The sequence below is a fragment of the Molothrus aeneus genome, chromosome 8, assembly GCF_037042795.1.
Source record: "Molothrus aeneus isolate 106 chromosome 8, BPBGC_Maene_1.0, whole genome shotgun sequence".
NCBI lineage: Eukaryota > Metazoa > Chordata > Aves > Passeriformes > Icteridae > Molothrus > Molothrus aeneus.
In genome coordinates this window covers 9,957,088-9,982,851 of record NC_089653.1, presented here as the reverse complement: position 1 = coordinate 9,982,851, position 25,764 = coordinate 9,957,088, and the positions used below count along the sequence as shown (strand labels likewise).

General features: G+C 36.2%; 1 protein-coding gene across 2 annotated transcripts in view; it reads right to left on the bottom strand.

The window, feature by feature from the left end:
• Nucleotides 1–25,764, bottom strand: part of ADK (adenosine kinase) — a 268,546-nt gene that overhangs the window by 118,662 nt on the left and 124,120 nt on the right. For both annotated transcript variants that reach the window (XM_066554332.1, XM_066554333.1), the window contains exon 6: nucleotides 21,905–22,013. In XM_066554332.1, the coding sequence (XP_066410429.1) occupies nucleotides 21,905–22,013 (109 nt within the window). The remainder of the gene's footprint in view (nucleotides 1–21,904; nucleotides 22,014–25,764) is intronic.

Genomic DNA, 25,764 nt, shown 5'->3' with positions numbered 1-25,764 from the left:
ATCTGAGGAAGATAATATATATAATTTCCATCCATTCTAGATCAACAGTTGTGCCTACTTCGACCAACATTTTTATGGATTATATAATCCTTTTTGCCTTTTATGTTTGTTGCACTCAGTACATTTTTTCCAGCAGCTGGGAAAAAACTCTACTTACTGTCTTGGCTCCCTGCTCACACTTCACCTCTGTAACATTACAGGTCCAAAGATGCATGGGTTTAAATGTTTATTCCTCTGCTAAGGCACACTTCACTCGATCATGAAGCAAAATTATTAGTTTGAAAAAGTAAACAGGAAAGAAAGTTTATTGACCAGCTCAAATCTAAAACCAGCAAAAAAAGGGAAAGCCAGCTACCTTCTTATAATGATTCATGTTCAGGCTTTCATGCCACATGTTGAGAACTGCATGCTATTTCTGAATGCCAACTTTACCTCCAGGTTCAAACAGGTAAATAAGGAGCCCACCCACAAATCACCACCAGCCTTCAAAGGTCACATCAGAGCCACAAGATGCATAGCCTGCAGCTCATTGCTCTCTACTCATCTCTAAGCATCCATTTAATCAGTAGGAAAAGCTACAGAGGTTTGCTAAAGATGAGTGAGAGGTGGGAGAATGCGGTGAAAAGGGCACATAAGTAATGCAACCAAGTGAATCTTATAACAGAATTGTGTAAAGCATGCATTTACACATTTTTGAGAGATCAGCTTGAAGCTGAAACACACACACAGCTGTTCAAATTTTCAGAAAGACTGTAGCAAACCAGATGTTTTTCTTTCTAGATTATAACTGAACCTTTCACAAATTAGAATTGGATACATTATTCTGCTAGTATTTTCTGTAATACAAGACTAGATGCTGGGAAAAAACCAGCACTGCAGCAGGACCTAAGATATAGACAACAACTCCATCTTTGACCTTACAGTATGCTCAAAAGTCCAAGAAACAGAAAGAAAAAAACCCCTCAAAAATCTATTTTAAGATTCCCCCACTATGAATTGCACCCTAAATACCTATTATTACCCCCATACACAAAATCCATTTGTAATATCCAATTTTTAGAGATTTTTTGGGGGGAAGGATTTCAATACTGCTATGACTGTTCTTTTTGTTTTAAAGTCCCCAAGATCAAGTACTTCCTCCTGAATACCTTATGCTATGGCAGACACATTCAAGGACAAACAAGCTTAGCACCAGGGAAATGCAGGATTTCAGACTAGCCTTACAAGTAAAATAATACTTTTATAAACCACATATAAATAGTACTGACATTATCCTGTAAAAAACTGCAGGTACATTGCACCAGTTAATGCAGCAATAGGTCCAGCTGCTTCTAGGATAAAGCAAACTTTTTGAACACATCACTGGCATTTAACTCCTCAGAAAGCCGTACAGATTGATGAAGATTGTTAGGGAGACAGAACTAGGTGTTCTGTATGTGTTTTATACTAGTATTGTATGTGTCTTTCCTATCAATGTTTTACTCCTAAGACATATGGAAACCACAGGATACAAAGGGAAAATGTAATATCACACCTGTATATTTACCTTAGGTAGCCTTATGGAGCAGAATATGATCTTTTCCACTAATTTCTATAGAAATATTTTATGCTGATACATTATTAAAGAATAATAAGAGCATCGACTTCACAAGAAAGTTCAATTAACAGTGGTTTTCATCTATGGAGTGGCAAATGTATGAAAAAGTCACTATTAAAAGAAAAGGTAGGATATGACAGTGACAACAGAAACATACACGCAAAAAGCAATAATAAGGATTATAAACTAATCAGTAAACTAATTTTCTTCCGTTGGTTTTTTTTCCTTCATGGGTTGGGCTTGGCTTTCTTTTAGAGATGGATTTGTTTTGTTTTATGGAAGACTTGCTGAATCTGAGACCTTGCATTTTCTACAAATAAATCAGTGAGTTTGATGTCAGGATTGCTCATAGGCAGGGTTTCTACAATAGGCAGGTGTCCTGCTCTGTGATGCTGGCACGGGATGCCTGCACTCCAGAAGTGTCAAGTTTCCATAGAAATCTCTGAAAAGCTAGAGATAGCACTGCACCCCATCTCTACTTCCACAACACTTCCTTGCATTCACAGACATCTGTTACTTTTCTCTTTCCTTCCAGAGCACTGACATTCCTCTTACTGTGGCTGCAGACCACACATGAAAATATTGAGGCTATACAGGGCACAGGTCACTTGAAAGAAGAACAAATTGGATCTACTATATGGAAAAATATGAAATAAGGACATCCATTTCAGTAACCTATTCATTTGTTTTTCTAAGTTAAAAGCATCATTATGAAAGAATTAAGCTCCCCTACAAAATGGATATGTCATGTGGAAACTTCAGTCTAAGACTTAAGCCTTAACTATTATTCACATGTGAAGGAAAATTTTATAAATTAACATTACTCCTGTCAGAATGTTGTTATATTTGCATGTGTTTAACAAAATGCTGCCTCCTTACACCTACACTCACTAGAAATAGAGCAAACATTTCAGTCTTTTCATAAAAAAAAGCCACAGAAATACTGCTGTCCTAAACCTCAAACCCTCAATTTAATAAAAGGGAGGCTTTCAAGCCTGAGTAGAAGCTGTATCTTTTACTCCTTGAATCTTTCACTGTGAAGTTTATTACTTCAATTATTGTAATACATCAAGTCTAGAGTAAGACAAGATCCATAAGCAGAACATGTGATCATGACAGGCACCAGCTGTAACACTCATTCATCTACTGGTGTCTGTATTTGTTACAAAAGGGGTAGAAGACTTCACTTGAGTGAGCTCAAACAATCCTTTTCTGTCCCACATAGATACCACATCAATATCCACTTTTGTAAAAGACTAGTCTTCCAGAAAATATTTGTTTTAAAAGAAAAGAACTGGAATACTCAATTTGTTTGGTATATTTAAGAAAATGCTCTCCAGATTTTCCCCTGAGAACATATACTTGGTATTTATGAGCAGGCTTGTACTACAAACAGTGATTCACAGGAAAAAGAAGATCCTTGAGGTGGCAACAATGTTACTGCTAACCATTAGCTCTTTTTATGCATGGATTTTTTTTTATATTTCAAAGTTCAATTCTAAGTTTGAACATTATCTTTTGGAGTGTTGTGCTGAGGGTGGCAAGGGAAGAAGACTGTCAGCTGGATGCATTTTGCCACAGCAGAAACATCTGTAATACAATAAACAATAATATTCAATCTAGAAGAACTCAGTTCCTGCTAACGTAACTACTCTGAACGTGGATGCTGATAAGCCCCATTACAAGATTTCTAATTTTTGCCACATAGAATTATGTGCCCCAAAAGGACTGAGTAGCTTTACCACAACTGCTTAGGAGACATATGGGATAGATAGTGTTCCAGCTAACCCTGTGATGAGCCCCAAGCAGCTCTGTCCCACACCAGGTACCACAATGCCTGAGCAGAGCAGCTCAAGGCCATTGTGCACACTCTGTGTCCACTCTCACTCAAGGTAAGTAACTTACAGTGAGGCAGCTTGAGCTGAGAAAACCTGACCTGGCACTGTAAATGTACACAATGTCCTTGTACAGTAACACAGGGCCCTTCCAGGGAGCACTCAGTCTGGGTGCAAATATTGGACATGAACATTTATTTCACACCAGGCTGTGTGTGCAAAGGTTATGCTGACAAATGCATATTTGTAATTCAAGAACAGACATAAAAGGATGTGAAAGAGTTTTTGAGGGCAAAACAGATTAGAAGATCTGTACAGGAAAAAAACAACTAGAACAGGCTCTCACGGCAGACAGGGCCAAACACTGGCATGGTTTTAGTGGGACCACTAAGACCATATCCAAACAAAAAGAAATTAAATTAAATGGGCAGAAACACAGCCCATTCACACTTCACAGAAGCCATGCTCAGACTATTTAAGAAACGAGCAACCCTGCAAAAAAAGCATGCCACAAAGCATCACTCAATGGCTACCACATCCTCCATGTCTGCCCACTATTTCCTTCTGAAAGTGTTTGTTGATTACTTTGTTAGGTTTATCTATGAATTTAATCTTACAAATCATAAGTGGTCTGTACAAACAGCCTGCATGAGTAAGAATATTTGGTGCTATGAAAACATGAAATTATTTTTTAGCCTTATTTTGAGCAAAGCTACAGGCAATTGCTAGGGTTAGGTGTAGGAGGGTGGCAGTGTGACAAAATTCTTTTCAGACTGCAACTGATTCTTTGCAAATGACTGACTGTTCTGGCATTAAGCCATGTGTAGCAGCCCACATTTTATAATTACCAAGTTTGTTTTGTTATTTTGGGACAATTGTTTGGTGTTTCCTTTATTGTTGTTGTTTGTTTTACCTTTCTGCTACTGGACATAGAATAGTCTTAGGCTTTTAAAGCAGCAGAAGTCTACACTCTTGGGAGATAGCCACATATGCAACATTTTGTGAGCTGTCTAAACAACTTAAAACAAAGCCACAAAATAACTTGAAGAAACCCCTTCACATACCAATTCAAAACAATGTAAGCAAGATTGATATTCTTTTTTTACATATGGGATTTTCAACTTCCTGAAAGCTAAACTATCAGAAACCACTTACAAAGAAGGAAATTGATTTCTGATCAGAGAGTCTTTCAGTTTGCCCTCTTCTGCACCAGCAGCACCAAACCAGACATAATGACTCAGGCCTTAAGGCAAGGACTATTCTCACATGCTCATAGCCAGATACACCCTCAAAGTTCACCTTTTTGAGAAAAACTCATTACTCAGCAACTGCAAAAAAAGCAAAAATCAGGAAATAATTCTGAATAAAGTACAGCCATACATCCTCAGGTGAAATACAGTGTTCAGCTCTTGGGAGCCAGTAGCAGGACTCTGTGATTGCAGGGAAATCTGGTGTATGAAAACAGAGTAAGATAACCACAACTAAGAAATTTAGAGCCAGGATGCCACAATCACGTGGCATGATATAATTAAGAGATACTTTGTTTTATATGAGATTGAAAAAATGGAAGGATAATTAATATAAAAAAAGAAATACAAATCTACATACACTTGCTGTATTAGTGCTTGTCCACATTATAAAAAAATATATATAGTAACCTAGACTGTAATAGAATCTATAGTCATTAAGATTGAAAAAGACCTCCAAGATAATCAAGCCTAATCTCCAATACAGTTTGTACTCTGTGGTAACTCATAGCAAGACTTGGAGCTTATCCCTGTTTTTGGAATGAAAATACATCTTGCTGCTCCCTGGATGTGGTGTACATCCAAGACCACTGCATGGGATAGCTCAGCAGAGTGACTGCCAGGCTGCTATTGCCTGCCTTCTGCAGGCAGCCTGCGCCCTGCCCAGCCTTGGCACACTGTAGCCTATTCCACCTCACAAGTTACAAGTGTTTCCTCACAACCTGCCCACGCTAACCAGATCCATATGGGGTCACTCTCACATAACTGCTTACTCCATGTCAACCACCTGATATAAAATCATTCTAGAAGCCACAGCCAGCTCTGAGCTTCAGGACCCAGAGAAAAATTGCTCAGTGTCTCTGATGCTGTGGGGAGTAAAGGACATCCAGTAAAACTACCATGTGGCAAGTTCAAAATTAAAAAATTCTACTTCAACCATACATTACTTAAGTGTACAACTTGTTACACTAGGAGGCCACAAAGGGAGAAGTTAAAAAAATTATTATTTACATTTACTTGTAGAAAGCTGATAAACCTCAAGAACTCTTGAGCAACATGCCACTGCCTTTAGCTGAGGAAGACCTTGAGCTGCAGATTACTGAAAGCTGACAGGGTATTTTGTGCATATTTCCCTACAGCATGGCTATGATCTACTCTTCCCTTAGCACTTCCTGTACTCCATCAGCTCACTCAAGAGTTGTAAATGTTGCTCTTGCTTTGTTACACGGTTTTATTGCTCATTCATATTTCCATTTTATTCTGTTGAAGAAAATATTTAAAAGAGAATTAACAGTATCCAAACCCCAGTTTTATATGTTTGATGATCCAATAAGAGTGATATAAAAGAAGAGTTTATGTAATAAACAGTATTGGTTTAAAGCAACCAGAGGGGCTGAGGCTAATTCTTAAGTTTTTGAACTTAAAGGAAAATCAATGACAGTAACTTTGTCCAAACCATGCCTGAACATTTGTATTAAACTATGTCCCTGTAAGTTTGGAGAGCACCTTAAACTATCAAGATCAGAGCACAAAGTAGCCCTGAACAAAGCATGGCTCAAAGTAGCATAACTCCCATTTAGCTAAATCCAACTGTCAACAGTCCTGCTACATCCCAGCTGGAGCAGCATGGCCACCTCTGAAAGCAGCCTTATCCAACTGCTTTCAAGCCAGCCATAAACAGCTACAACTGCACGAAATATCAGCTTTGAAAGTGATAATAAATGTTGTGCATTTCATAGCAAGTTAAGCAGTTTTCATTATTTCTGTCACGTACACCACTTCTTGGGAGAATTCACTTAAATCCACAGGAATTTCCCTACTAAATCCATTTTGACAAAGCAGCAACTTGAAAGTGTGCTTAATTTTGCATCTGACTTGTTAGTATCTGAAAATTTATTTTCTGAAATGAAATTATTTTCCCTTTCTTTTTTACGATTAGCTTGCCAGAGTCAGATGACAAGTTATATTTTTATTAAACTCACCAACATTTATATTAAAAATTCAAATATCCATTATGAACATATGACAGTGTTGAATAAAACTTTAATAAAACTTTAATTAGCAATTATGCAGCATAGTCAACATAATGCATCAAATATTTGGGTGATCTTACCAACACATAAGCCCTTATAAAAGAGATATGAGAGGTATATAACAAAAGTATGAGCAAAACTGGGGAAAAATTACATCTAGATTTATGGCTACATTGGAACCACCAACCACAGGCACTCACATTAGCAAAGGCACATCAACCACTGCTGGTCTGGGGCTCCTAATGCCAACAATCATTGAACTTTAACCACATATGTCTGGAGAAAATGATTTGTTTGCTTTATTGTGCTTAACCAATGTTACCCTCTCAGGAAAACCACACTGTAAACTGAATGAGGTATCCCACATCCTAACAAAGTATCTTCAACATGTTGAATAAAAACATGAGTAGCATTACCGATAGGACTCTAAACTCTTTTGTAACATGCTCTTTGCTCCCTCTCACTTGATTTCCTTCTATACTGTGGAAAAAGTCACACCTCCTATGTATGACAACTGCTGCAGACTGTACCATTACAGCTCTTCAGATGATTTATGAGGTCCATGACTCAGTTTAAAGGCCCACATGACTGTGGGCTACTGAATCCGCAGCTCATCAGCAGGAGGGATTCGAAGAATGACAAGATGAATTTTTATATTTTACATCAAACTACAGCAAGCAACAGAAATCTTCCATGTGACACAAGCAAATTAAACTATAAAATAAATGACAAAGTATAGAGAACATTATCTTGAAGGACATTAAAAAAAAGAATCTCTGGAGACTAAATCAACCATCCTTTCAGTGTAAGCCCTCTGCTTCCATACACTTAAAATCCAGGATTTTGTTGTAAAATGGCAGCAATCTTTTTAATGTGGCAAGTTAGAGGGAATAACGATGACAAAAGAATGAAATGCAATTTTTCTGGCCCATTATTACCAAATACAGCAGAGTGTATTAGGGGGTTGAAGGATCTGTGGTATTCCATTATTTGAAACATTATGCCAAACAAGGCCATACAAAATAAGACAAAGGCAGATCAACCATATGTGCACCCTTTTACAATGAATTTTAGACAAAAAACCGCTTTTTATCAGACATTACAAGCTAAGAGCTTTTGAAAAACAAACAAACTATAAAGTTCAATATAAAAACCAGTGTACTGAGAAATTTGGGGAAAGCTGTTTTCTCATCAGAGGTTTTGGTAATGAAAAATTTTTATGGCAATTACAAAGCCAAATGAGTCATTAATAATAATCCTTAACATCTGGGAAGAAATGGGTAGTTTATTATAATATATTCTCAAGCATTTGTGGCAATAAACATTACACAGAAGATGAACTCACAATGTTTCACAGGATTTCTAAAAGCTTTTGATTGTTTTTAAACAAGAGATTTTAATTTGGGAACCTCTTTTATGCCTGCTCTAAAACTTCTTATGCATTTGTCATATCAGGCAAATATTAACTCCCACTGATTTGCACAAGGCTTATTTTTGAACCATCACCCATTCCAGGGCAGTCATCATTTCTGAATAGTGCTAGGCAAACTTATCAGTGAAAGCAAAGAGAACTCCAAGCAAATAATACTCGTGTAGAATTTACAGCTAACATATTTGATGCATTTCATCAAAATTCCATATTTAGCTACAGCTTTTCAGCTTGAAAGGACTGTAAACACAGTCCTAGATTTGGCCCAAAACCTGTACAGGATTGTTGTGTAAGATTTTGCCTAATTCATAATGCAATTTGTCAGTTTATTGAGGTCATAGTAAGTATTTAATCTTATTTCATCTAAAATAATTAATGCACATAAGCAAAACATAGGAGCACACACAAAGTAACTGATATTTCTTTTTATTTAGCTGTGGGCTACTGCTGCCCTTCTGGTACAGATGAGTCATTCTGGAACACTATTTTTTTGCCATTGGCCACATCAACAAACCAAAGTTCTTATTATCTTGATCCCCATTTTCTTGCTGTACTAAAACCAGAAATTTATTTCCACTAGACATTTTGAATTGGCAAAACCAAAACCACAACCACACAATAATATTAAGTTTTTCAGGGTTTGCTTTTCTTGTTTTAAAGTCTTCCAGCTACCAGTGGAAGCAGCTTCCAGGAATTCCATGTGAAGATATGTATTTTCTATTATTTTTTAACCTAGCCTATTGTTGAATTGAAAACTTATCTGAATTGTAACAAGAGGACAAGACAGAGTTGTAAAACTGATGCAATATTAAATAGTGTCTATTTACAATAAAATGTCAGCAACTACTTTTACCATTATAATATATACAGTACTAATAGGATTGAGAAGATAAAATGATGACTGAGCTTAGATTTTTGGAAAAAACTCCTCTTACTATAACAATACCGCCTAATTATTGTTAGGAGGAGGAAAAAATTACTTTCCAAATTGCAACTGATTCATCAGTTGCATATGCACAAATATATTTATGAGTAAAAAAAGAGCAAGCAAGAGCAATATCTAAGGTTTGCCTAACTGGGATGTGAGGAGAATGGAAAGAAATGTAGAAATACTCGTCCTTCCCAGCAAATATCACTCAGCACCAAAACATCCCGCATTCTGTCCAAAGGCCTGAACAATTCCTCTATATGAGTAAACAAGGAGCTAAGGATGACTCTGAAAGCAGCTCAAATATATATCAACTGTGATTCAGTTATAGCTTTTTAGGTATTATGACCATTTATAGCCTACAGCTAAGAAAATGGAATTCACATCCTGGGTAACATTCTGGGTATTGTCTTCTACATATAAAAGTCTAAATTCATCCTGGAATTTTCCACTTACTTAGAGGTTGTTGCATTGTACTATCAGAATTAAAATATTTGCCTTTAGGGCAGATGTTAATTGTTGAGTTGCTTTCTAATTGGTAACACAAGTTTAAAACAATTATAGCTTCCCAAAATCTATTTTCAAATCTAAAACCAATAGCTTGAACAGTGTGGAAAATACATTAAATGCTCTACCATGGGTCACCAACATGTAAGCTGTATTCTACTATATTAACATTATCTCAATATTTCTGAAAATAAAACATTAAAGCATATATATTCTTTTTATGCAAAAGAGAAAGATACTGCATTATAACATGCCCAGGAGAATTTCTTCCCCAACATCTAAGGATTCATACTTTCCTTTTTAACCTCTGATGCTTTTTGTCTTACTTTTCATTATTGTTTCCATTTCAGTTCTCGCACTAGGTCAAAAAGCAAGAATGAGAGATGCAAGCCATGAATCTTTTGAACTTAAAAGCTGCAATAGTGAATTATGAGTTTCAAGTCCTTCCTAGTCCAGTATAGCATCCCAACAGCAGCCACACATGGATGTCTAGACAAGACTAAAACAAGAGAAGCACATACAATATTCTTGCAGCTGCCAACTATTTTCAGTAGAGAAGATTTCCTACATAGATCTGCAGTTGCAGAAGGACTGGAGTATTCTTCTGATACTCCCTCCTGTCAGGTCAGTGGTGACACGACTGCTAGTGATATGAAAATCAGCAGACACAATCAGATTATCTATTAATTAGTAAACAAGTCTCCATAGTGCTATCAATCTCAGGTTACTCTGTTAAAATCTAGATATAATTCTAAAGTGGTTTTGCTGCTGTACCCATCTCCTCCAATCTGTCATGTCACTTTATCAACAGAGCAGACAATAATCCCATGTTTTTAAAACAAAATTGAAATTAACTTTCTTACAGATGAGATCAATTCAACCTAGTGCTGTAAAAAACCCCAACAAGACAACTGTTAAGCCTGTCATTCTACATTCTATAAAATAGGATATTTGGTTATGGAGCATGACTGAAGTTTAATATAAAATTGAAATGGTAGAGTGACTGAATAAAGCAGAGAATATGCCTCCAATTACAGGGGGGTTTAATACCCTTTTTTGTTATTTATCTACTAAATCATAATATTGGATGCTTTTCTGTTGTTACTTTTACCACTGTACAACACTTGGTACCAACTCTGCAATTGGGCAGATTACTATAATGACATTTTTACTCAAAAGAAAAGAAAGATGACACATGCTTTCAATTTTACTGACCTAATTTTATCATCATACTGATAAAACTAAGTACTTACTATATTCTTATTTTGAAGGTCTGTAGGCTTTGAAATAGAAAGAAATTCAATGTTTTCAAGATAATTAGAATCTGATTATCTTATTTAATATATTTACCATGCTAATGTTCAAACATTTGACTCTGCTGCAATAAAAATTTCACAATATTCCATTGTCTAAAAAATTTTAACATTTTCTGCTCCTCTTCCATGAACTACACTTTCTACTTCTGCTGTTACTGTGAAATGCATTAAAGGCAGGTCACATGATTTCCCTCATGTCAACAAATGATGGCTCAATTAGGCAGATAAGAATCTACAGTCCTCAGCAGAAACTCTCTTCTGCCCATTCTCAGCAGTATAAAGAAGCACTTAGGGACAGCACTAGTTCTGGGGAATGAATACTTGCTATCCTTTATATACACACATTGAAAATTTCTCTCTTTCTTCAGCAAAAATTGGATCCTTATTGTTGAAAATTTTCCATCACCATTAGTTTGCAATTTTTTTCTACATTCAGTTGTCATTCATGATTAAAATAAATAAAATAATGAGGAATTTACGTTTTAGAACATTGACTATTAATTCTAAGCTGGAATTTTTCCTCTTGGAAATAAGCTTTCTTAATAACTAAACAAATAAAAGGTATTTCACTTTGACTACAGTCCTCAAAGGACAGGGGAAATTCATATTTAAGGAACAAAGTTCATTCTTACCTTACTCTGCTGTGATCAATGACAGTATGCAAGCTATAAATGCCAGTATTGTCCTGGGTGCCCTCAGTAGATAACAAGGTTGTCTCTGCTTCATTCCAATTACTCACACAGTCTTCTATATCCACTACCTGCCACTGTTTTGCTGAATTTCTTTATTTTAACCCTACCGTGAAGAGAAATCTATGAAAAATACTGTGGTCTCTCACATCAGGTTATGCAGAGAACAAGACAGAGTATTCAGCACCACCCTCTTTCTCCCATTTCTTACATTTACCTCATTCTTTCAGATTTTATGACTCTTTATAATGCTTAGCCTTTACTTTTCACAAAACACCTCAATGTTGTTCAGCACCAATTATACTCCATATGGTCTTAAAAAGACATGTTCAGAGGCATATGTTGAGGCATATTTCATGATAAATACTGTTAACTGCTGTTTCCCACCATTTTCAAATATGCAGGAAAGCATTGTTATATTGCATCTGGTAATACCATAGTTGGAAAAACTATTAGGAGCTGCGTCATTCTGTAAAACAACTTCTGTAACTTCAGCATAAAAAGTGGTAACAAGACACATCTTCTCATCTACACATCTCCAAGGGTGAGAATTGTTAGCCATGTACAACCCATGGGAAATCTTCTGACTTTGGAAGAGTTTTGCAATATTTATGGACCATGAGGTCTGAGTATTCATGCTGAACACTCACCAGGTGTTTATGGCCAGGTGTTTATTAAATTATTTTGTTCAAGCAGCTAAATTATTTAGAAACATGAAAAAAACACATTATCCTTAACCAACACAGTCCTGCCAATAGAAAGATGGTGCAAGTATGATTGGGAAGGTGAGAGCTCTTCTGCTGGGGCAGCAGCTGTTACAAAGTGCCTCCATATTAGGGTGCTTATGCCAGAAAGAAGTGTAAATCCCCAGGACAGTTTTCCACAGCAGCTGCATCAGCAAAATCCTTCTATTATGGAACAATTCTAAGGGCCTTTATCTTTTGTTTATGTCAAACATTTGCAATGATTAGTATTGATGTGTTTATCTTGTTCATATTGCTAAAATGATGTTTTATCTGTCAAGCACTACCTGCTACCATGATGGTCTGTATATTCCTTAGAAAGAAACAGTGTCTCACATCCACCCTTCCAAATTATAAAATTTCTTCAAAACCAGCACTTATTCCTTATTCAGAGAATGTAGTATTTCCTTGAGCATTCTACCCTTAATTAAATGAAAAAGAAAAGAAGAAAGGAAGATGATCTTTCTTTTGACCAAACCAGACAGTCTGAAGCACATTTACCAAGGTGACCTGGTGCACTGCTGATTGAACAGCAGCCTGACGACCAGGAGGATTAAAGCCACACCACAAAAACTCCTCAGCAGCTCCTTTCGAATGAACTTCTAGAGCCTGCTTTTGGGATCAAGTCAACTCCTGTTTCAAATAAACCTGATAACAAACAAAGCTGGCAGGACTCAGCCCTTTACCTCCTAAAGGGCCGAAGAATTTATCACAAAGTTGTGAAAAGCCCAATCTGCAAGGCATACTATTTATGTGTTTCATGTATTGTCACTGAAAATCCATGCAGAAGCATTTTTGCAGTATTAGTTTTTTGACTCCAAGTACACAATTACTAAGCACAATATAGCACAAAAATCTTCTTGACACAGACTTTTAGGATATTGGTTAGCTATGCTGTAAAAACATTTTTTCTTTCTAAAATGGTTTGTTTCTTGCAGAATCAAAAAGTAGCCTGCAGGTTCCTATCCTGTTATTTCAAAGCACCTGTAGCCTACAGTGAAGATCAACGCCCCTCAGCACAGGTTAAGTTTTGGGATAAGAAAGAGCATATTTGAATCCCCTTGCATTATGTGCATGCACATTTTAACATTCTATAATTTTACTGCAAGTTACTGGCTTTGAAATATCATGCCCAAATGTTACCACTTCAATGCTTGTTTCAAAGCAAATCATTCAGCATCACCATTTGCAAAAAAAAAAAAAGTTTTGTATTTAAACAACTGCATTGTCCTTATTATAGAGGGAAATAATAAATGAAACTATAATTTTCACTTCAGACCAAGTAGTGGGCTATCATAAACAGCTTAGCTCTAAGGTTAGGGAGTCTTTGCTGTTAAAGAAATAAACTTTTTTCATGTAAAACAGAGCACAGTTGGTGCAGAATTTGTATGTTTTTTAATGTAAAAGTCGATGACATAGATACAATACATATTTCAGGGTTATGTAGACTATGACATTTCCTCATGTTAATGAGATCAAGTTCTTTATAAAAAAAGAAGGAACCTCACATTTCAACCAACTGTACTCAGAGTGGTAACTATGAATTTATGATAAATTTTGGTATGTAGGAAACAAAACAAACAAGTTTAACTCAATCTAGAAAAACTCAGAAATTTCAGGTTTTAGTCCTTAGAACAGTCTTAAATAATTGATTCTTTAAAAATGTTATTAGAGAAGTACTGAAACAAAAATTAACAGAAGATAGAACCAATATTGTTTCAGAGCTTCTAATGCCTTGATTTGATGGTGCTTTAGTTTTGAGATTTTGCTCTAAGAAAGTTGACATGGTAACAGACAAAATTCTTATGCTCTCATAAGGAGAGCATCGAATAAAGCCTGACATGCAAGAGAAGCTACAGTAAAAATTTCCCTTCCAACTGAGTCACCTTACCACTTAGAGTATGAAGTCTTCCCTTTTTAATTTACATTTAAATAAGTGTGTTAAGTCTGCCAAGACTTTATGTATGACTTGAGACTCAGTGTCCCTAAAGGCAGAGGCACCTGGGAGCAGAGGTCTCTGCAGTGAGCTGTGGGTGGCACAGCAGGTCCCTGTCCCTTGTGAACACCAATTTTCAGCACTCCCCAGCCTGCTGCTAAGCCTGATTCAGTCTTTGCAGAGAAGTAGCTTACAACCAAGAGACTGATTTAGTATTTCAGCAGATTTACATATTCTATTAATGAAATAAAAGCATGCCCTTTCCCTTCTTCTCCCCACCCCCCCTTTAAAAAGCAATATACTTTTAAAAGGGTAATGCAATCACAACCATTATGTCAATGAAAATTACACGCTGGGTTTATCTCTGTAGGTATCTGTCAAATACAAAGCGTGCACAACATCTTTGGAGTAATAATGATGTTTTATCATTTTAATTACAAACACTTGGAAAAAAAAATCCCTAAAGTGTACCAATTGGGGTGGTCTGAATTAACAGTAGCTTGATAGCCCAAGGGTAGCAAAAATAGATTGAGCTACCAAATTTCATAGTAGTTATAGCAGCTGTCTTCTTGCCTCAGGGAACCTGGGTATTTAACAAAGCAGACAGCTTGGCATTGGCATCTGATTAGTAATGTGGGTTTTGTTGGACAGAATACGCACAGTTCTATTGTCTCACTGCTTGGTTCGGAATTCAGAGAGCTATGGAATCATTTAGTTTTTACAGTTAGCTTCTGTGTATTCACTTGCAGGTATTGTAAAAGGTTATTTTCTCACTTATCACTTGCTCCAAGTAGGGAATATTGTCTTGAAACGAGCAATGAAACATGACAGGATTTAAATGTCAGGGTCAGTTGCTTTCCCATTTCTGTGCCAAAATTTTGTTGAACCAACTGTGTAAGTTTTTCTAATTGGGCAGAAAAGTGAATAAGGTGAAAGTCTGTTCTCCCCTTATCACAGAATTATTTGGAATTTAATATAATTGAAAAACATCATTTATTCTAGCCTAACTTTATATGGGAAAATTCGTCTTCACAAAAGAAGTCTCAGAGGTAAAATCCAGCTATTGGGGCTTCAGGGAGAAGGGATTGATTTTTATTTTTTTAATCCCACAGTAGCCTGACAGTTTGGATAACTACTGGGGTAAGAGAATCTCTAGTTCAAACCTAATCTGCTTAATAGTAAAAAATCTCAGTTAACATGCTTTATCTAAAAAGGTTTGATCTCGGGACATAACCTTAGCACATAGAACAATATTACTCCGAGGTTTGTGTTTGAACTTCATACAGCCAAAAAGACCCCCCACGTGGCTCCTCTCTCTTTCATTCTTTAAGTATACATCACAAATTATTGGGGCTTGTTGGCAGAGTTCAAATCACTGAACTCATTGCAAATAGTCTACTTCAGCTAGAAGTACATTCTTTTACTCTATCAAATCCATCTGAGGTAATAAGACTTGATGTTTTATTCAACAGAGCTGAGGAAAATTGTTGCACAATAGGTTAATTCAAAATGGCAGCATAGAAAATGCATCTGTCAGTGGGGATCAAATTACAGGGCAAGCTCCTCTCAATGCTTAGAAAAACAAGTCTGCAGTTCTACAGATTATGTGCATGTGTGTGTTTAAAGGGGTGGGAAAGGAGCTAAATATCTGAGCTAACCTCCAATTAAAGTCAATCATAAAAACAGCCAATTTAATGAGTACGGATTTCTTTGGGTAATTATAACACCAACCACTTTTTTTTCTCCCTCTCTTTTAAATCTGTAATTCTGCCTTCTTTTTATTGCTTGCTTTGTCATTAATCGCCTCAGGAACTTGATTTCCTAGCAACAGACTCTGCCACCAAACATTTGGCTCCTTTTCAACATTTTCTTTGTGAAAAATGGCACTGCTATTGCCGCCTGGCTGTTGCAGCTAGACTGGCTGTGTAAGTGTTCTAATAAGGCATTCTTCAAAAAAACCACACAAAAATCACATGATAAAAGGAGCGATGACTGAACTTCACTAATTACTGTGCTGAAGAAACATATCTGCAATTTAAAGGCTACTGGGGTAGGAGGAGAAGGACTGAAAAGGAAATATGCATTTTCTTCATCTTAAAAAATACAATTAATAACATAGAGGTGAACATTTAGAACTAATTTTTTTACAATGTTACACAGATTGTCCTTAATTTTATTCTATAGAAACAGGAGGTACAACCTTCCTTAAAAGCTGATGACGTATTTTTCACCATAAAGTGCAAAGCATTCACTTTGAAGAATGGCATCTTGAAGAGCAAATTTCACAACAAAAAATAAGAAAGAAGTTTCTCATTCATTTTTTCACGTAAGTTACTTGAGAAAACACTAACAAAATAGTTTATGCATGAGAAGTTATACCTGAAATGGTAGCATAATGCACTCCCTAAATATATCACAGGATGAAACAATATGTGGCTGGTTTAGACACAGCTTTTTTTGTATTTTAATCAAAGAAATAAAGCTGTGGGTTTCTGCATTTATGACAGAGAAAGGGTTCTTTCCCCGTATTTGCTTTGGAAGCCAGTAAATGGCAGTTTTACTTCCTGGTTAGATACAGAGTCTACCATCTCTCCACAATAAATGCATCCCACTTCAGCTATGATTTCCAGAAAACACAATGCCTCAAGATGGTGGGTTTCAGTAAGGCGATGTTATCCCTGGCCACAACTAACTGTTGCTAGCTGCACTTTCTTCTCTATGGCTAAGATACTCAGTATGGTGGTTTCCTGGCTATAAAACCTATTAATCATTGTGAGAAACAGCTTTGTATGTCAAATGGCACAACACACTGGTGCCAGAGCACTATGGCAAAAGTTACCAATGGGAAAAAAAACTATTGTGAAGTCATTCAAACAAATGTCCTTTTTAAGGGATATTTTGCTTCCTGCGAGTGTCTTGTTTCCTGTGATGCACACACAGACCTAGCACATCTCAAAGCAAAAAGCCTATCAAAATCCATTGTAAGTTATCATACTCATCACAGCAGTAAATTACAATAAAAATGCATTCACTGAATATGCCTCTAAAAGGAAGAGGCAACACAAAAGAAATTTCATTTATACTTACATCGTTGTAATAATCAGCATTTCTTCTCAAGTAGAATAGCCAAACTCCATGTAAAATACTGTACAATGTTATTTAAACTTTGCTACTCATTGCTGACATCAAGCTTATGTTTTGACAGACTCATGTTGAAACCAGATAATTCCTCCATCAAGCCCACTACACTACCACAGTATCTCTCTGCTTAGACAAGTACTTGGGCATTAAAAGAAAATAAATATAAAAATACCACAGCGTTTGTTGAAACAGAGCAGGGTGGTTGGAGTTTTAAAAATTTCTCCAGCAGACAGGTGTGGTGCATTGGGTTCATTATGACTTGCTGTAATAAATGATATTTCCGCCTGGAAACTTGGCCTAAGCCCAGAATTCCTGGTCTTTATCAGAACTGTCATCATCAAAATAAAGTACACTTGATATTAGCTTTGAAAGCCCAAAAGATGCTGAAGGTCCTGAATGTAGCTCAACTGTGGGCTAACAAATCTAAGCAGCATTAGGAAATTTTATACTCAGTGTGGTACAGCTGAAGGGCATCATCATTGAGAAACTTCAAGTATTTGCTATGCAGAAGTAGGAGAAGAAAACAGTTTAAACTTTTACAGATTATGAAATAACAACAGCAAAATAACCAAGAAGATTTTTTGGGGTTTTGGAAGCTCCTTTAATGATCCATTCTAGGCTAAGACTCACATTACCACAGATTGGGAACGCAACTGCACTCAATATTGCCATTTCAGATGCTCAGTAAAGGAAAGTTCTTGGGAAACAAAAAGAAACTAAACAAAAAAAACCCCAACTGAAGCACAGAAGGAACTTTGAAGAAGAAACACATTACTTCAGCACCAAGAAAATATGAGCATCAAATGCCAGTGTTTCATCCACCTCACAATCAACAACTGCAAACATTGAACAAATGCAGGTGTTGTACCAAAGGACAAACTGAGTAAAACTAAATAACTGGCTGAAATAAGAATGGCTAACTGGAACAGAAGAGAGCACATACCTGGGAAACCACCACTTGTAACAAGCATGTTCATGTACAGGGAGAAAGTTAAAATTCAGTTGTCTGTATGAGCAAGCCATATGGATTAATTGATACAGTTAAGATTTCACAAGGTTAAGTGCAGCTTTTAATGAAGGAAAGCATTTTCTCCTTTTCCATTTTCTTCCCATTATGGAAGAACAAACTCAAAATTTCTTACTTATATACAGTAACAGAGACTTTCCCATTGAAGTCAATTGACTAAAATGCTTCTCAATTTTTTTCTGCTCTTGTAACTGTTATCAACAGATTTTTTTTTAACCAAAACCACTGACAATAAAAATATCTTTGTATTTCAGGCCTTTGTAAAATATGAAAATTACCAGCTATATACTGCAAGTTGCGTTAATAATGTCAAAATGTTTGTGTGCAATGTTAAAGAAGCTGAACACCAGCAACTCCCACAGATGCCTCTTAAAATAAGACAAGGTGCACAAATGTGGAGTTTTATCACCCAAGTCTGTAAGATGCAACTCTGACACGATTTCTAAAATGCAAGTCCTGACAGCAAGCACAAACTCACAGGACAAAAAAAAAAAAAAAGGCAAAAGAAAAAAAAAAGAGAAAAAAAATTAACTTGCCTGTTCCTCTCCCGAATTTACAATTAGCTTCATGTTGTGTCCCACTCACAGCTCCTGAGACTGAATGACAGTGTTTACTGCTATCATGACTCTGAACTTATTCTGAAATAAGGGAAATGTCTGAGGAAGAGACATCTTCTAGCCTCAGTAGGAACCAAATAAAATTCCTCACAGTGAATTCTAATCAGACACCAGCAGTACAGCTAGCTGATGCACAGTGAAATGAATATGACAGACTGGAAGATATTATGTCAATGGTATAAATTACCACAAGTATAGGAATTATGTCTGGAGAAGGGAAAGAAATTGCACAGAGTTTGACAGTACATGTAGCCTATCTTAAATGATTCAAAATAGAGTAATTTTAAAGGATTAAAATACACCTTCAAAGTTTACCATCTTTGAGAAAGCTGGGGCAGCCTCTGTATTTTGCTTCTATCTGTGATTTACTAGGTCCTATTCTCTGCTAGCCTTTCTATAATTTGTCTGCTGGATCTGATTACCAGATGGCTAAAATAAATGTATTGTGTTCATTCATGGTAACAGAAGTTGTTTTTAAGGGTTCTGTCAGGGCTTCACTATCTTTTCCTTTGTACCTACTCCTCCCTCTGTGAATTGATTAGATTTCAGAGCTAAGTTTCACATGAGGGTCATTCTGCTGAATGCTGCATTGAAAAGCTTATTATCTGTTCTAGGAAGCATATACAGGTGACCACAGGATATCAGAGACCTGTCCTAAAGCAACAACTACCCAGTACTGCCAAGAAAATAGATTGTTTGATAATCTCAGGACATGAATTTCCAGAATAAGTATCTGTCACTGACATACTCTCCAATGCAATTCCAGAAATAGGTGACAGTTGGATAGAAAGAAGGAAATGAAAAGCAACATATGCACAGTGCAATGTCACGGAAGGTAACAAGACTAAAGTGAAGACAGACAATAGCAGACAAATTAATGACTCAGAGCTACCCTCTACCTCAGGAGTGGTAATTGCTCACTACATGGTTTTGTTTAATCTGGTAATCACTCCAAACCCACAAGAAAAGAAGCTAAATGAAAGAGAAGGGCATGAGCACACTGTAGCATGAAGAACCATGGATGGTTCTACACTGTCTCCTCTCCTTCAGTAAAGTTACATATGCAATCTGTAATCTGAAGTGATAATACTGTCCTAGAAACCTGAGTGACCCCATCCTTGAGTGCTTTTGCTATACATGTGAAAAAGGTTCTTCACTCAAAACATCTCCTGCAATCATATACTTCCCTAATCTGAATTTCATATTGTAAATATATAATATCATTTATCAGCAGTTCAATTTAATTTTTTTATCCATTATCACATGCTCATCTTGGGGTTTACTTTCAGTTTAGTACAATAATTCTCTGTCTCCCAAAGTCTGGATGTTGTAGAACTGGCATCTGAGAAAAACAGCTTTTAATATATACAAGAATCAGAGTAGTGAGTCACCTAGTCAACATTTAAGTGATCAAACTGACTGAACACACAAGAGTGACTTTAGAACTGAAATAAGACGACAGTTTTATCTTAAAAAGTACAAATCTGTTTAGTACCTCATGTAATGTTTCACAGTTTTCCTGAAGCATCTCCACTAAAATAAATGTTTCCAAATGGTACCTTGGAAGCTTCATTGGGAATGATATACAGGCATGGGAAAATTAAAAAAAAAAAAAACAACCCCGAACATAGTGCAGTAAAACTTTTGGGAATATTTGTCGTTCTTCTTTATTTAACCTATACTCTTAGTCTTCCAAAATTTTTCAGCCAACAGCAGTAATTCCCAAGCATGGCATTTGGAAAATAAAGAACTCAGAACATGTGAAAAAAAACCAGCAATAAAAAATTAGTAGACAATACACCTACATATATTTTAACCACAGCACAAACACATGGTCATAACAGTGGGACATATTTTCTTTGTACACTGAGAAGGTTTTAAGTATTCTTTGACACTTATAAAGGGACAGTCTTGGCCACACACAAGAATCAATAACACCTATGTAAAGCCTACAGCAGTGCACACTAACTGGCTGTAAGAGACATTAACACTACCTAAAAGAAGTAACTGTATTTTCAATGAACTTGTTCCTCCTGGATAATCAATTTTTCACACTTCTTGCCAGCTGTTCCCATATAGCTCAGGTAGCAGAATGGAAAGAGTTGTCATACAGAATCCATATATTACATGCACATTATGATGTTTTAATCTGTCATAGACTTCTATGTTTGTTAATTCTGACCAGTCATAGCCATTTGAGAGCAAGGTGAAAACAAATTCATCACTTCTATTTAGGCAAGACATAATCTACACAAATACATTTATCTGGCTTGATTCATTCTGGATGGAAAAAAAAGAATACTAATTGTGAATCTACTAATGCCCCATCCTCAAACCCCCCTTTATTCCAAAAGCAAGATTAAAGCATTAAAATCAGTTTGCCCCACCACCCACATTTAAGAGATTTGTCAAAATTATTGTTTCTGAAATATTGAGTTATAAGGTGCCACAGTAATTACTATGGAATAAATAGCAATTAAGATTGTTCACACAAATAAGCTCAAACTGTTTGCAGTGAATAATTATGCTAATAGTGTTTTTCTACATAATTTGTGCATCCTTCACAACGATTTACTAGAAAATGTGAAATGTAAATTTGATGCATTACTACAAAAGCCCTGAAAATATGTTTAGTTCTTATGATTTTTCCCATCAATTTAAGTAAACATACAACTAAAACATTCTTCTGCATTCATACATCTGATTTTGAAGAAATCAAATACTGAAATTGAAGCAGTCATTTTCTTTCCCTGTCCTCCTATAAAATCATTCAAAACCACATACAACAGACATACTCACTGCTTAAACTTCAGGATACTGTAACACAAAATTTAGCATTTTGAAAGGGGCTGAACTTACTGCTATGTAATAAACTTTGGCCTTTTCCACCAACTTCCAGTTCTTCTCCAAATCAAGATGCTTTTCCTTCTTATAGCAGTTAGCAGCAGCAAGGTTAGCTACAAGAGACCTGAAAGTGATTAAAGAACAATTATTAGACCCTCTGTAAACAACAGTACTGCCAATTTCTCACAATGAACACAATTTCACGAAGATCCTACAGAACATAAAACCAATTAACAAGGAGCACCAAAAGCCACATATACTTTGACCATTTCATGAGAAATAAAGTATATATTTAAATAATAGATTAAATATACTTGAAATCTTATATTAAATAATGTATCTTGAATCCAACTACTTAGTTTAGGTAATCTATCACTATTATATTCTTCTGAAGGCACCTTTGTTGGCTTTGAATCAACCTTAGTTTCATTCTGTGATGAACTCCTTCCATATGCTTTAGCATCTGCACATTTTCATTAAAACTCCTCTAGCACCTAACACCTAAAGAAAAGTAGTTACACCAGTTTATCTTCTGAAAACTAGTTTCCCTCACTAGAAGCAAAAGGTTGATGTATATGTAAGTCTTGCCATTTCAATTTTCCAATGAATAGTTATATTATTTAAAAAGGGCTTGTTTTGGGGTTTTTCCCCCCATTAGGTTCACATTTTCCTTTAGCAAATAAAAAAGGGTCAGGTTCCTACTTTTAGATGATGAACTGTTAAAAAAAACTTTGGCTTAGCTGTGGATTACTGGAACACTACCAAAAACTCATTTGTACTTCCTTCTTGCCTAACAAGTTACAACACAAGCTGTGGGACACAACTTCCATTACCAAGAACAAAAATACTTGTATCACATTGCCTCTGTTACATGCAAGATTCATTCTATTTTAAATCATCTTCTTCACCCACTGCATTCAGCCTTATGAAACACATAAAACTTACACACGTACTCCTAAAAAGAGGTCATAATAAGACCTCTACCTCTCCACTCTGGCTACCATGACCAGATTATTCTATGCAGTCGTATTACGAGAATGTTAAATAACGTGCAATATTTTAGAGAAAGGGCATTGGGAAATGGATTATTTCTATGCTAGCATACAGAGCTTTAAATATAATTTTCAAAATTTAATAGTCAATATATGCTCTTTTAACATTAACCTATCACTATTTTGTGATATTTAAGCGCATTAGCCAGATAATTAATGTGTAATTACAGATACAACATTTGGCTATTGAAAACTTTAATTTGAACTTTAACTTCTCAAGGTGCATGCAACTGATGCTTTATACATCATCCTCTTCTGTACAAGTGCTACTACAATCCAGAGACAGCTCCAGGTGGGAGCAAAGTGCTCATTTGCTCTCATCAAGGTATGCTTCTGCCTCCAGGCCCATTACCATGTCCAGGTGTAAGGAGGTAAATAAGCGAGACATTCTTTATTTAATGAAAAACAAACAAAAGACCAAAAGAAAACTTTTATGTCCTAGTAAACTTCCTGAAACAATCATCACTGACAATCCTTGTCAGTTAAACAGATCACATATACAAAACGACAACAAAGTTAGACCAGCTTTATTTGAATATATCAAAATTACTGTTGTGTCATTTCATCCCATGAGCAGATTTGGGGCTTATCATCTCTTTAATTCTAAAATCTAAATGCAATGGAGACTAATGTATATTTGGAATAGAGAAAAAAGAAAAAAAATGAGAAAAATTTATGAACAAATACACCAAGCCTCTGCAGCATTATAAGTAACAGGGCAAGAAGTTTCATTCTTCATGAGTATTACTATTTCAATGACAAGAAATCCAGTGGAGAACTAAGTGAATCCAAGAAAGACATGTGCATAACTGTGGTAATTTTCTGTAAATCAAGCTTTAAAGCAAATTAAATCTTTCAGTTTTGGCAAACCCTAATATCCATCAAGGACATAGTTTGAAAAAAAAAAAAAAGAAAGCTTGTCTGTCTACATATGTTGCTAAGTGAAAAGCAATTCTGTTCCAGAAAACTGAGCAAAGACTTTCTATATGTTTCCTTTCACTTACCACATGCCCCTGAAACTGTAAACCTAGCTCTGTGTGGCTACATCCAGCCATAGAGATGCTCTGCACATATGGGTAATAAAAGATTGCTACACTGACGACAAAGCAGTGAACTTTTCCAAATTAAAACTCTAAGTCTGACAGCACTCAGTTCAACATGTGGAGCACAGACTAGGTAGATATTTTTCAATGAAATACAGTAATTGGAGACAGCCAGAGTGCTACAATTGAAACAGCTTAATGGAGCACTGTGCATGTGGTTATTTCTAAGCAGAAGGCACAAATCAAAGTCATAGACTATGACAGAGTGTAGGTATTACTTCAGAGTTTAATCTTGTGCTAGGATTTTCTTGAAAAGCTCTGAGAAAACAAAGCATATTAGTATTACTAAACTAGAGAATTCAGGATGGTGATCATACATCAGATCAGAACCCTTTCCTACAAAAAGCTAGACAGAGTTAGCAGAAGCAAAAAACATTTATATCAGGGCATCTGGAACATAAATAGATACAGCCACTTCCTAGGAAAACCAGGAGTGCTACTAAGTTAGGTGCTCCAGAAGAGACAAGAGAGCTGAAGAAGGAAGTTAGCACTGAGCTAACTGAGCTAAGATAAGAGATTGATCAATAAATAGTGTTAGCAAATGGGACAAAGTTGAAGTGATTCTTACCAATATAGAAAATGCTAAAAACAAAAAAAACAATCAGAGGGTAATTAAAGATTGAGAATAAACTTGCTCTCACAGGATGGACTATTGCACAATAAAGCCTTCAGCAGCAACCATTAGCTAGTTTTTCTTCTCCCAAGAAGCATGAACTCCCTGCCTCTCTCAAGCATCGATTGAGATGAAGCCACTGTCTAGAATGTGAGCAAATATTTGATATTAAGAAAAAAGAGTGGTTTATGCTAGCAAACCAAAAATACTGCTTATTAAGTCAAAGAAGTATTTGTAGACCTTCTTATGAACAAATTTACCTAAACTTTTAAATTCCATTGAGATGCACGTGTTTTTTGTTTTTTTTTAATTCATACTGTGTGCCTATTGACAGTCTTGACTTCAGTTTCCCATCATGTTATCTAGAAAATAGTGATTGCTGCAGCATGTATACACATGCACTCTATGACTGAAGGCAGAGAGAATCACAGAGCAAAAACTTGCTTTTCTTTTCTATTGCTTTTCTTGTCTTTGAAAAAGTGAATATGGATCTTGGAGATGAAGGGGGAAGTCTGTAGACATAATTAGTGTCAGAACTCCAGACAAAGATGAATGAACTTCCTTCCTCCACAGAGTATGTGCATTCATTCCAGAGAGTAAGACATTATGTACAACATTAAATTGGGAGGGACAGGTTGATAAGCTGGAGGACAGGGCTGTCTGTCATTCAGTGCATCTGCAACAGCCTGAAGAATTGGGCTGGCAGAAAACTTGAAGGTAAATGCAAAGTCACACAATTACACACAACAATACAGCCTCAATGTTGACAGCGTACTACACAATTTTTCAGAGAAGGACCTGGAGATGGTGGTGAACCAGGCTTGGAACATGAGTCAGCAGTGCATGACACAGAGAAGGAAAATCACAATCAGGTGTATATGAGCAAACATGGAGACAGGAAGACAAAGAAAGTTATAGATCCAGAATGGAGGAGAACCTCTGTCTCCACACCTTATCTGGAGATCTGTGTCCAGCTTTGACTTTTCCATTACAAGACACTAACAGAGAGCAGTGAGTCCAGCAGTGGGCCATCAATATTATTAGGAGGCTGGCACACTTAAATGCAGAAGAGTTTTGGGTGAACCTTAAGAACAGGTACCTAAGGGG